At 58.1% G+C, this 12371-nt stretch overlaps 1 protein-coding gene across 9 annotated transcripts in view; it reads right to left on the bottom strand.

The window, feature by feature from the left end:
* The window catches only part of PLCH2 (phospholipase C eta 2), a 53184-nt gene that overhangs the window by 15351 nt on the left and 25462 nt on the right, over positions 1-12371 (bottom strand). For 3 of the 9 annotated variants that reach the window (XM_060199899.1, XM_060199902.1, XM_060199901.1), the window contains 3 exons: positions 4682-4828; positions 3176-3639; positions 411-581 (listed from right to left, as the gene is read on the bottom strand). In XM_060199899.1, coding sequence (XP_060055882.1) covers positions 411-581; positions 3176-3639; positions 4682-4828 — 782 coding nt within the window. Of the gene's footprint in view, positions 1-410; positions 582-3175; positions 3640-4681; positions 4829-9909; positions 10197-10557; positions 10661-12371 lie in introns of those variants that run through there. The other 6 variants (XM_060199904.1, XM_060199905.1, XM_060199898.1 and 3 more) reach the window with 6 other exon arrangements.

The raw sequence follows: 12371 nt of genomic DNA, 5'->3' as shown, positions 1-12371 counted from the left end.
CATGTTCCCTGACCTGTAGACACTGGGCTTGGTCAGCAGGGCAGTGCCCAGGGTGTACAGTCTGGAGGAAAGGAAACTGACCCCAGAGGGGAAAGGTGAGTAGAGGTGGCAGCAATCTGAGCTGTGGGGATTGAGCCAGCCTGACTCTGCCCTGCAGCCAGTCACATGAGGCGTGGCCAGCTCAGACACCCCAAGCCAGGTGCTGGATGAGGAGGCATGAGGGCGTGGCCAGCTCCGAAGCCCCAGGCCAGGTGCTGGGTGAGAAGGGAGAGCGGCCACCATCCCTACCCAGGCCTGGCATCCACCTTTTTTTTTTTTAATTTATTTCTTTATTGGGGAATTAATGTTTTACATTCAACAGTAAATACAATAGTTTGTACATGCATAACATTCCCCAGTTTGGCACCCACCTTCTGCTCCACCTCCAGGAAGTGTTGCAGGTCGCTGGCATCTAGGTGGTCCTTGTGGTCACTGTAGGTGAGCATGAGCAGGTACAGATCACGGCGTGTGGACATCATCTTGTAAAAGGCGCAGAACTCCTCGAAGCCCAATGTGCCCTGGTTCTCGTCAGTGTCTGCCTCCTGCAACACAAGGTCCCCATCCTCTTCTGACCCAGGGCCCCTTCTCCTCAGTCAACCCAAACGGCAAAGCCAGCCACCTCCCTCCACCACTGTCCTGTCACCACTGTCCCCTGAGAGCTTCGTGGGGTTGGAACCACTCTCACTGGACACACCCCCAGTCTCTTCCACCAAGAGCCTCTAGTCACCCTTCAACATACACCTGCCCCCACTGTCTGGACCCCAAGATTTCCAAAGTGACCCTATAACTGAACCCAGCCTGCCCCCACCCATCAGGTCTCACCCACCCTGTACATGGCCTGTACTCGGGTCAGCGTGACACAGGGTCCTGGGCACAGGATTTTGACCACCAGGAATGAGAGAGACTACTGTGGACACTGCCTCCTTGTGCAAACAGAGATAACCCCCCCCAAACCTACAGGAACCCCAGAAGGGGCCCTGGTAACATACTGCCACTTATGAACCCAGAACATCCTCAGGACCCCAGGGCCACTGAGGGTCACATCCAGATCAGAAAGCAAGGGCACAGCAATGGGGTCTTTGTCGGGGGTGGTGGTGGTGGTGGTGGTGGTGGTGGTGGTGGTGGTGGTGGTGGTGGTGGTGGTGGTGGTGTGGGCATAAGCAATCCGGGCAGGGAACCAGATCAGTACTGTGGATAGCAATACCTAGGGCTGTAAACCCTGGTGTTAGTGTGGATGTGTGCCCCCATGGAGCCATCAGAGGGTCATTGTGGACAGCCAGCTGCTGGTCATCCCAGGGTGTGGCTGGAGCTTCCCATTCTTCTGGGAGGTTACACCCTGCAGTGTATGTGGGGGGGTTCCTTCTGGCTCTGCCAGGCAGCACAGCCAGGAGCTGAGGTAGGCACTGCCTGCTTGTCAGCCCCCTGTGATCTCTCCAGGAAGTGTGGAAGTGCCTTGGTGACCTTCAGGAGACCCTTCTACCCTCACAGACCCAGGGGTGCCAGGCAGCTTTCCTACTCAGGCCACTCAGTGCTATGCTAAATCAAGCCAGCGGGGGTGCTATGGAGCCAGACTCACTCGCCCAGCAGAGCTCACCAGGAGGCGGCCCTGGGGCCACATTGGCCAGCCTACACCCACCATTATGGCAGACTTAATGAAACTACTGCCTCAACTCTCTATCCATTATACACATCTCCCCTTCACTGAAGCAATGCTAAGTTGTTCCCACAGCTGGTGAAAACTCAGAGCAGGACTGCAGTCTCACTGGAGGGCAGCTTGCTTGCCTTGGGCTTCGGAGGGCTTGCTGGGGTGCAGATGGGAGCTGGGGTGACCCCGGGCACACAGGGGCTGTGCAGTCTGGGATGGGTCCTGCTACTTGGGTGGGAGCGTCAGTGTGCAGCTGCATGGCAGCAGCCCCTCCTCCTCTGTGAAACCAACCCCACCTCTGGTTCTGTGTGCTGCCCAAGTTAAGCCTGCTCAAACTGACCACTGAGTCTTTGCAGAGGTAGGGCTGCCCAGAGGGCCCTGTGGGGAGCTGCTGGGTGCCAGGGGCACATGCAAGCCCTTGCTTCCTTTCAGGAGGAGCCAGGCTCCCAGCTCAGCTGGCTTTCAGGCCAGGACTGTGAGCAGGGCCTGCAGGCAAAAGAAACCTGAGCCTCCTGCACCTGCACTCCCCGATGGTGCCCTCTCCTCTGCTATGGGATTGTGAAGACTCTGCTGCTCCTAGACCACATCCAAAAGCCAGGAATGCAGGGAACTTGTGGTGGTGGTGTTGGTAGTAGGCCAGGTAGCTCTTCCTCATAGCCTTCAGGGGGGCTGTGCCCACCCCACCCTTGGTGGACAGTCTGACAGCATCACCCCCTCTCCACCACCCTCCCCATTCATGTGCAGACTCACGTGCTCCAAGCTGGCCAGCTCTCCTGCCTCCAGCCAAGTGTGACCTGGGCTCCCAGATGGGAGCCAGCAGCCAGCAGACAGGCTGTGTGTGTGTGTGTGTGTGTGTATGTATATGAGTGTGTGTGAAAATAAGTGTGTATGAGTGTGTACATGAGCATATGTGTATGTATGAGTGCTTGTGAGTGTATATGTGTGTATATGAGTGTGTGTATGTACATCAGTGTGTGTTTGTGTAAGTGTGTATATGTGTGAGTATATGTGAGTTTATGATTGAATGTATGTGTGTGTGTGTGTGTGTGTGTTATCTGTGTGAGTGTGTGTGTGTTATACAAACATGCCTGTGAGCAGGACTGTATTGAGTACATGTACGAGTGTTTGTGTGTGTGTGTGTGTGTGTGTGTGTGTGTGTGCGCGCGCGCGTTGGGTTGCAGACCTGTTGTGAGGCTGAGACTGTTTGGGGGTCACAACAAGACCAGGGGGAGTAGGCTGGGTTTGCTCTCAAACTCAGGGTTTGCTACTCTATGTCTCTGAGCGGGCTCAACACTGACCTGCCACCGGGGGTATGTTAAAGCACCTGTAATCAGCATGAGGGCACCCAGGCTCCAGCACAATCACCATAACTGGGATATCATGGCAAGGGACCGCCTGTTCTGAATGTCCCATACACCAACACAGGTGACAGGCTCACCACCACCCAGCCTGTTTCTGGGCACACCCCACCCCATGCCCCCCCTCGCCCACCTTGAACATCTGCTTCACTCTCTGGCGCGGCAGGTTCACGTTCAGCTTGTGCAGCAGCTGCTGCACTTCACCCATGCTCAGGTTGCCGTCCCCGTTTTTGTCAGCCTCATCGAACGTCTGCTTCAGCCACTTTGGCACTGAGTTAGGGGCCAACACCACATGGCAGCCTGACCTCCCACGCCCAGCCCATGAGGAGTGGTCCTGCTGCGCCCAAGGATATTGGTCCCGCGTGCGCTGGCGCCGTGCCAGGCTATCCTCATCGCTGATGCCTGCCATGAGGTAGCGTAGGCCAGTGACCCAGGTGCGTGCCTCGTCCCCACTGGTGGACACAAGGTCCAGGGACTCACGGTGGCTTCCATGGTAGATGCTGAAGCAGCAGTTGGGATCGAAGCTGCTGTTGGGATATCGCTGGAAGACCTCTGACTGCCGCCCCTCGCTCACCTCCTGGATGGAGTCGATGGAGACTGCGGGGCAGGTGCCCGTCACAACCTCCCAGAGGCCGGGGTTGGGGGGGGGGCCTGGAGATGCAGGGTTGGGGGACTCCAAGGCTGAGAGCCCCCGGCAATGACTCAGCATACACATGTGCCCCCTCCCTCAGTTTGAGAATCTCAGGACTATCCCTTTTTGAGGATCCCTGCCCACCCCCCTCAGGCTGCAGGGGTCAGGGAGGGGGCATTTTAAAGGAGTCCCGCCTCAGAAGGAAAGTGAAATACAAATGTATTTAGGCTGGTGAGGTCATCTCAGCCCTGTTCCGCCCCTGAGGGCACACCCCCTCTTCAGGTGTGTGAAGAAGGCTCACCCCCAAGAGGTAGAGATAACAGCACACCCCTACCCCCTTAGCAGCTCCATGTCCCTTGCATGTAGCTGAGGCTAGAGGGTAAGAACAGCCACTTCCCCATTCAGCCCCATGTTGCCCCCATTCTAGACAGGGGCCACCTGATCATCCCAAGCCCTCCCCCCATCTCCAAATAAGCAACCATGCTCAGCACAGCTGAGCATCTAGACCTGGCCTGTTGCCCCTCACCCCCAACATAACACCTGCACACCAACTGGTCTGCAGTCAGGCATCTTCCGGGTACTGTAGGCTCAGAGGATATAGTTTAGCCTTGTCTGTGCAATGCAGGAGAGCCCCCCCATTCACCCTGGGAGCCTCCCAACCAGCTGCCTGACATTATCCATCAAGAGATGGCACCCAGCTCACATAGAGGGGCAGTGCCCACAGAGCAGTGCTCCTAAGTATGGAGCGCCTCCCACCCCAACCCAGTTCCTGGGGCCCACAGGATGGGCAGACCCACCCCCAGCAGCTCTTCCTCTGTGGGTGGCGGTGCCCTTGCCAATGGCTGAGGAGGTCCTGGCAACAGCAGGGCTGGTGGCTCCTCCTGCCTGGACCTCAGTCCCCTGCTGCATGCCCTCCCCCAAGGCCAGTGTGAACTCCAGGTGGAGCTGGGAGGCTCCCCAGGTGCTGGTGGGGGCCCTGGGGACCCTGGGTGCTCCCCACCCACTCACTCTTGGCCTTCTCGTTCTTGCGGGAGGGCCGCCAGCGGACGCAGGAGCGGTGCTCATCCAGGAAGTAGAAGCGGACCAGGCCCTTGGAGCTGCCTCGCAGCTTCACCATCTGAGTCCCCGCCTGCATGCTGCTCATGCATCGCTCCACTGTGCCAACACATACAGCCAGACAGACATATGGACAAAGATGGGGGCCAGTCAGCCGCACACCCATACTCCTCTGCCCATCCCTCTGTCCAGCCATCAGAGGGAGTACAGAGGCCAGACATCCAACCACCCCCCCAACCCTGGCCCCAACCCCCCCTTCCCCATCCTGACCCACCTTTTTAGCCACTATGAGCCAGATATGCCCTAGACGCACCACAGTTTTCAGGGTACCTGCCCCTGAGCCCTCCCTAGAGATGGCTATGACCCACCCACCAAGCCTGGGGTCCCTGGGTAACCTCTCAGACACTTAGTCAATGGTGTGAGGGCTGGGATACATGAGGAGGAAAAGAGAAGAGGGCTGAGCCCACTCTCGGGGACTATTGGTAGTGGGGGGGTTTAGGCAGGCTCCCCAGCCTAAGGCTTCCTACACGCCTCTTCATGGTGTCTTCAGGGGAGACACCCCAAGGGCCACAAGGATGGTGCCCAGCATAGATACCCCAAGATGTGGGTGGAGCCTTTGTCATGGGACCCCCACTGCCCTGGTCTCCTCTGTCCACTGGGTCCCCCCACACCTCCTAGAGCCCAGAGGAGGGCATCCCCAAATCGGCTCCCAGAGGAACAGTAGAACAGGTGAGACCCAGAGGCTTAGAAAGGATTCCAGGGGTCAGGTGGTTAAAGTGCACACACACTACAATGCAAAAGGACCCAGATTCAGGCCCCTAGTCCTCACCTGCAGTAGGAAAGCTTTACCAGTGGTGAAGTAGAGCTGCAGGTGTCTCCCTATCTCTATTCCTATCTTACCCTCCCATCTCAATTTCTCTGTCCAAGAATTAAAAACAAAAACAAAAGAAAAAAAAGAACAAGATTCCAGAAGGCAGCACCTGCATCAACCACTCTGCCTGTTACAGGGGGTGCAGAGAGACAGCCGAGGAGAGCTGATAGAGCCCCCAGCCCCAGGAGTCCCCAAGGTCATAGATTCCTCCAGTCATAGCCCTCCAGATCTGTGGCACCCCAAAAGCTGTGCCCCAGCCTCCCATCCAGGCAAATCCTGGGGTCTTACCTAGAGGGTTGAGCTGCCACTGTGAAGACACAGCCTCACCCAACTCCCCACTAAGGCTGGGCCTCCTCTAGGCAGGCCACCATGCCTTTGGCTCCACTGAAGCTCAAAGGCCTGGGGCAAGGCATACCCAGATAATGAAAGGACACTGCATAGACCTGAGAGTGCCAGCAATACCCCTTTCACTAGACCTCAGAAGGCAGTTGGGGCTAGACAGTTCAGGGGCTCCAGAGGGCCACCCCCTTCCTTTCCTTCCTGTTATTCCACCCTCAGCTCTCAGAGCACCTCCCAAGCCCCTCTAGCTCTATTGGAGTACCACCTGTGGTCCAAGGTCCCATGGGCTTGGGGGGAAGGGGGGATAGTGTCTCCAGCTACCTTTACCAAATCCCTGTGCTAATCCAGGTCTAGATTCAGCCCATCTGGCCAGAGAATTTAGGCCAAGGAACTCCCAGCTAGGGACCAGGACAGGTCAGGTCAGTGGCAGTGCTATACAGCAGTCACCTGCCCTGGGTCCCAGCTGAAGAATAATCAGCAGGATGGATTGCCCCCGCCCACACACACACACACACACACACACACACACTACCTCCCACGGCCCAGAGAGCATAGCTGCAAGGACAACTCCCCAGCATCTTCCCCCCTGGACGCCCGAGGCTTCCATCCAGTCCCTGTCACCTCTTGAATCCCAAGAAAAGCTCTCCTCAATCCCTGCTACTCTGCACCCCAGTCTGGAGGTGGGTAAGGAGGAGAGAGGCGGAATCTTCCCCACATCAGCCTGCCTGGCCCCTTTCTGCCACCCCTAGCACTGGAGAAGTAGACCCAGGTCCCCCAATCTGAGCCCAACACTCTGTCTCCCTGCAGTCCTGGAGCCCAAACCCAGTTTAATTTTCTCAAGAGGAGAGCCCACTACCTTGGGCATCCCAGGGGCTAGGCATGGTTGCTCCAGAAGAAGATCTACATCCAAGGCTGCTTACACAAAGCACAGCTAAGGGCAATAGAGCCAAGAAGGAGCCCAGGGTACCCTCAGGGGCAGCAAACAAGTGATACAGAGAGGCTGGCATGCTTGCCAAGGTCTGAGGGCTGGATTTTTCCAGGCTATCTGTGTTCTGCTTGGCACTGTGGGGACAGTTTGGGGTCCATGTCCATCCCTCCAGAGTCCTTAGCTCAGGGCTGTGAATCTCCTAGGCTATGCAAAGGTGAGGTGGGGACAGGCACCAGAGGCCAGCAGCCTGGCTAAATTCTGGGTTCCCAAGGCCACAGTAGGGGCACACCCAGGCTGCCTAGGGGAGCCAGAGCCAGCTGACCCTCAGAGTAGCCTCAGGGCAGACAGCACTGCTGAGGTCAGAACTGGGTCCCCAGGAAGCTGGGGGAGGGCATCCAGCCCCCTGAGGGGTCACCTAGCATGGGTACTATCCCCATCCATCATTCACTCCAAGGCCACACTGGGTTCCACTGTCCCCCAGAAGCTCAGTTCCTGGAGTCCAGGTCACACCTGGTCACACCTGTTCTTCCTTCACACCTGACCAGAAAGCATCAACCCTGGCCTCTCCCCAAACCTCAGCTTCTGACCCTTGGCCACCAGCTATCCTAAGTTCAGGGGCTTGGAGACACACCTCCCCCGTCTGCATGGAAAGGCCTTTGGGAGGGGGTGCCCCAATTCCCTAATCCCCCCGCAGCTGTCCTGTACCCCAAATTTGGCTCAGCCAGAAAAACAAGGGTTCAGCTAATCTGCCTTGAGTCAGCAAGCCCCCCATGAGGCCCAGGGGACCCATGACTACCACTTAGCCCCAGACACTCAAGAAGTGGGCAGTCACTGGTACAGCAAAATTAGGGTGCCCTGCGGTGCAGGTGAGTGGCCTAGGGGAGTTCAAGTGTCACACTCAGGATGGATCAGACTTTTGTGGGACCCCCAATAAGGAGCTGTAGAATCCTCCCTCCTCCACCATCCCCACTCCCTCTTCTGGCCCAGCTTCCCAGCTGTGGACACAGTACATAGAGGTACCCTGTCCCCACTCTTGCCAGTTCCTCAAGGGTTCTAGGTGGGCCAGCACCAGCCAGGCCCCCTCACACAAGGCACCCCATCAGCATTCTTCAACCCCTAGGCCACACTGGAACCAGGGGCCCCAGCACCTGGAGAGAGTCCCCCACTCCATTCCCCCAACAATGGATCCCAAGGTGACTAGAGCAATGGCCCCTTTCCCACCCAGGCACACCCCATCTCATCCAACCTGCCCCTGGAGCTGGGGTAGGGGGCTGAGGGAGTAGCCCCACTCTGTCACCCTGCCTGATCCTACCAGGCCATCCCTCCATGGTCCATGGCCTTGGTACCAGGGCTCCACACCTGATGGAGCCCAGCCATCTTCAGCTACTGTCTTACCCTGCAGGGCCCATGGGGAACAAAGCTGAGCCAGCCAGGTACAGCAGGGAGGTCTATCCTGCACTGAGTCTGCACCTAGCCTGCACCCCTAGCACACAGCCTGCATCCGTTAGAACATAGTCTGCATCCCCTAGCACACAGCCTGCACCCCCAGCATATACCCCCAATACCCTCAGCATACATCCACAACACCCCCAGCCTGTACACCCAGTACCCAACCTGCACCCCCAGCACTGAGCCCCCATTCTTGGCACTGAGCCCCCACTCCCACTACTCAGCCCCCATCACCAGCATTCAGCCTCCACCCCCAGCACTGAGCCCTTATCCTTAGCATTAAGCCCCCACCCCCAAAAATGTAGCAGATAAGCAGCCCAGGGTAAGCAAGGCAAAAGACCAAGTAGGAAAAGGGGTTGCTGCTCTCTGCTTTTCAGGCCTGTAACACACCCATGACATCCCTCTACTTGGCGCTAGCTCCGTGACCCCCATTACTCCTTCACACATCCTGGAGCACCCTGACATGACCTCAATCATTTATCTGCAAGCAGTGGCTTTTCCATGTCCTGGCTGTGAGGGCCTTCTGGAGGCAGGTGAGCCAGTGTGGGGGAGCCTATGCCGCAGGCTCAGAGTCCAGGCCACCCAGCTAGCATTGGCTGTCCAGCTCCTGTGGTTCAGTGGCACCAAACTGCCAACATAACTGCACAACCAACTACAGGAGCTTGGGGCACAGATGTGCCAGGCAGGCAAGGGGTAGGGACCTCCCCCCTGTGCCATGGCTACCTGTCTCAGTTTCCCCACCTGTGGCTGGTACACCCCAGTCCCCCTCCTCCCATAGCCCTGCAGGCTTAGTGCCCCCACATGGATCTCATCCTAACAGGTAGCAGTCAGCATCCTCACTGCTCCCCAGGGAGGGCTGCACAATCAATTTACTACTCCAGTTAAGCTGGCAGATGCCATGCAGCTCCCCATGCCAGCCTGCACCACACCAACTTGGAGGTGACACAGGACCCCTCATATGGGGTGAGGGCATGCAGCTGTCCCCATTGAGAAAACAAAGGGTTCAGGGCACAGAGCCCCCTTCCTGGGGTGCCCCCTCCTGCTGGCCCTGCAGCCCTTCCTCTAGATCCATCTTCCCTTTTTAAAGGATGTGTGGCCAGGACATTTATAGTGAAGTCTTTCAAAGGGCCACCGGTTGTCTCTGATGTCCCCCCATCTCCTAGCCAGGCGTGAGTGGCCAGTAGAGAAGGGGAGTAGCCCAGCACCAGCAGGAGGGCCAGGCCCACACACATATGGAGGGATTATTCCCACATGCCTTGCACGTCTGGACGCCTCCTCCCCAACTATTTTTATTTTATTGGGAGTCTGAGTTGTCTGCCGGCCACCCGCCACCCCCCACCCCCCAGGGCAGGATGTTGCAGAGGCCAGGTGGTGTGTGTGGGGCAGGGCCAGCCAGGGGTTGCCCATGGTGGTGTTGTCTGGGGCACAAGGCCTGTATACACCTGTTCTGGGGAAGGTGGGGAGATGTCAGGGAGAGATACGGTGCCAGGTCACCCCTTATTCTTCTATATGGGAGTGAGTAAGGGGGCATCTATTCTCAGGATGGTACAAGCCTGGCATGAGGAGGGCTGGCCAGGTCTGTCCCCAGCCTACCTGTGTTGCAGACAACAGGGAAGCAGCCATGGTGTGTGGGACAGTGTAGGGAGACAACTCTGGCAACCACCACTGGGGGGGTCTTCCACAGCTGTTGAGAGGGCAGGGGGGAGCACCAACCTGCCTCATCCCAGCAGGGACCACCCAGCATAAAACTCTGCCTGGACTGTCCCCAAGGAAGGACAGCATGTCCCCAAGCAGGTAGGAATGGAGTAAGAAGATTCTCAACAGTCACACAGCTGTCCTGGGCTCTGGGAACAGGTCACAGTCTGAGGATGGCACCCCCCAACACACACACACACACACACACACACACACACACACACACATATAGTACCTCACCCAGCCTGTGAGAACCACCATGGGCCTGGGTTCCAATATCTGCCCAAGGTGTTCCCTTCCTGCTCCCAGGCTGTCCCCCACACACCCCCTCCAAGCTGCAGCAGTGGCATTAATCACATCCAACAGCACTGTTGGGGATGGTTCTGCAAATTGTCTCCTGCTGACCTGCACCCTACTCCTGATTTGGGGCTCCCACCTTGGCTGGGCCCTGGAGGCAGGAGTTGACTTCTGCCATATGCCCCAGAGAGGCCCCGGCCAGCAGTCAGGGAGGACAGAGGCTCCCCATAGGGCTGGAGGAGGCAGTACCTGGAAAGATACCAGATGGAAGAGAGGAAACTCCTGCAGGGCTGGAGAAGGGGGCAGCGGCTCCAGGAGGGGCCCTAGGCCAGGGGGCAGCAGCTGGCAGGGCACAGCAGGCAAAGAATCAGAGAGGAAGAGGAAATGGGAAGGAGGGGTTCATGGGCCCTACTGGGAGGGGTGGGCTGACACCTTGGCTGCTTCCTGGGGAGCCCCTGTTATACCCTTCACAGCCCATGCCTGGGAGGCTGGATCTGCTATCCCCCACTGGTGTAACTCCACTCCCCTCCACATGAGCCCCCACCCACTGAGAGAGAGCTCAGGGAGGGACAGCTGCCAGCTTGCCCCTATCAATGTGAAGACCTCCTAGACCTGCTTCAAAGTGGGTCCCCAAATTTAGGAAGGTTGGAGGGACCCCTCAAGATAGAGTAGCCCACCACCATTAAGTTGGGGTCCCACTGAGACTCATAACAAGGAAGGTGTCCTTCATGTACCCTGGCCACCAGCTGGTGTGGAGACCCCAGGCCTAGGCTGCCTGAGTGGGCACTTCCTTACCTCTCAGCTCCCCAGGAGCTAAAGGAAGTGTCCCATCCCAGGGAGGGGGCTGACACCCTCATTGGGAAGCCTGTGCCCACCGGCCTTTCCCATGCAGGAAGCCAGCCCAGCTGGCAGGAGCCTACAACTGCTGTGCAGCTCCGTAGAGTCCCCCCAAGCAGACATTTTCAATTACTCATTCCCCTAACCCAGCAATCCCCCAAGGCTCAGCCAGTGAAGAGCCCCAGCTGTGGCCCTCCTGGTACCCACTTGCCCTAAAGGCAGTCAGTCCCCCTACAACTTTCTAGGCTTACAGGTACAGGGTAGAAGTGAAACCCCCCACCCCAACCACCACCACCACAGCCTGCAGATGGTGCCAGACCTCAGGCCCCCAACTACTAATCAGTCCCCGGTAGGCACTGCTGAGGACACACTCTGTTGGGGAGGGCTACCACATGAGCCCCAGCATGGAAGGGTCAGGGGTTGCCCCCTCAGCTACACTGCTTGGAAAGCACACAGATTTTATGGGTGCCCAATGGCCCAGGGCTGTCAATCCCACACAGTCCCGTGCCAAGACAGGGGCCACCCCCTGTGGATGCCTGGCCTCACACACATGGGCACTGTGGCCAGCAGATCTTGACAGTGCCAATCAGGTCGCCTGCCCCAGTCACACTAACCTCCATTCATAAAGGATGGCTCAACTGGGCAGGGGTGCAGCAGGGCTAGCTGGGCACACAGGCTTCATGCTCTCCACCACCAGGGCAGATGCCTCAGGGACCCACCCACCGGAGGCTTTGAAAGGTTCCCAGGCCATCAGAGGCGCCAGCAGGACCTCCTCCCAGCAGCCAGCAGTGATGCCCTGACCCTGTGCCCACAGAGGGCAGAGAGCAGAGCCAAGAGGGGCTAGAGCAGCTCAGAGACAGGCATGATCCTAAGGCAAGCAACCCTGGGCCAGGCATCCCTACCCGCCAGCAGGGAATTAGGCTCCCCAGCCCTTTCTGCTCCTACCTCCTCTGACCTGGGCAGAGAGGGACCTTGGCAGGGAAGCTCTGCCCCGTCCTACTCCTGAGGACCAGCCCAGACACCATGGACGCCCCCTCCCCCTGCCCTGGCCCCGGAAGTGCTGGGCCACCCCCTAAGCCTCGTTGTCTCCCCAGGTCAGTGACTTCCAAGAAGTCTCCCACCAGTCGCTGGGGAGAGGCGTCACTGCCCTGTCCATGGTGCTGAACCCATCTCGGTAACGCCACACTGCGGAGAAAAGGGAGTGGCAGATCAAGTCCGCGAGACCC

Source organism: Erinaceus europaeus, chromosome 10 (genome assembly GCF_950295315.1).
Source record: "Erinaceus europaeus chromosome 10, mEriEur2.1, whole genome shotgun sequence".
Classification (NCBI taxonomy): Eukaryota; Metazoa; Chordata; class Mammalia; order Eulipotyphla; family Erinaceidae; genus Erinaceus; species Erinaceus europaeus.
This window is presented reverse-complemented; position numbering and strand designations above follow the sequence as displayed.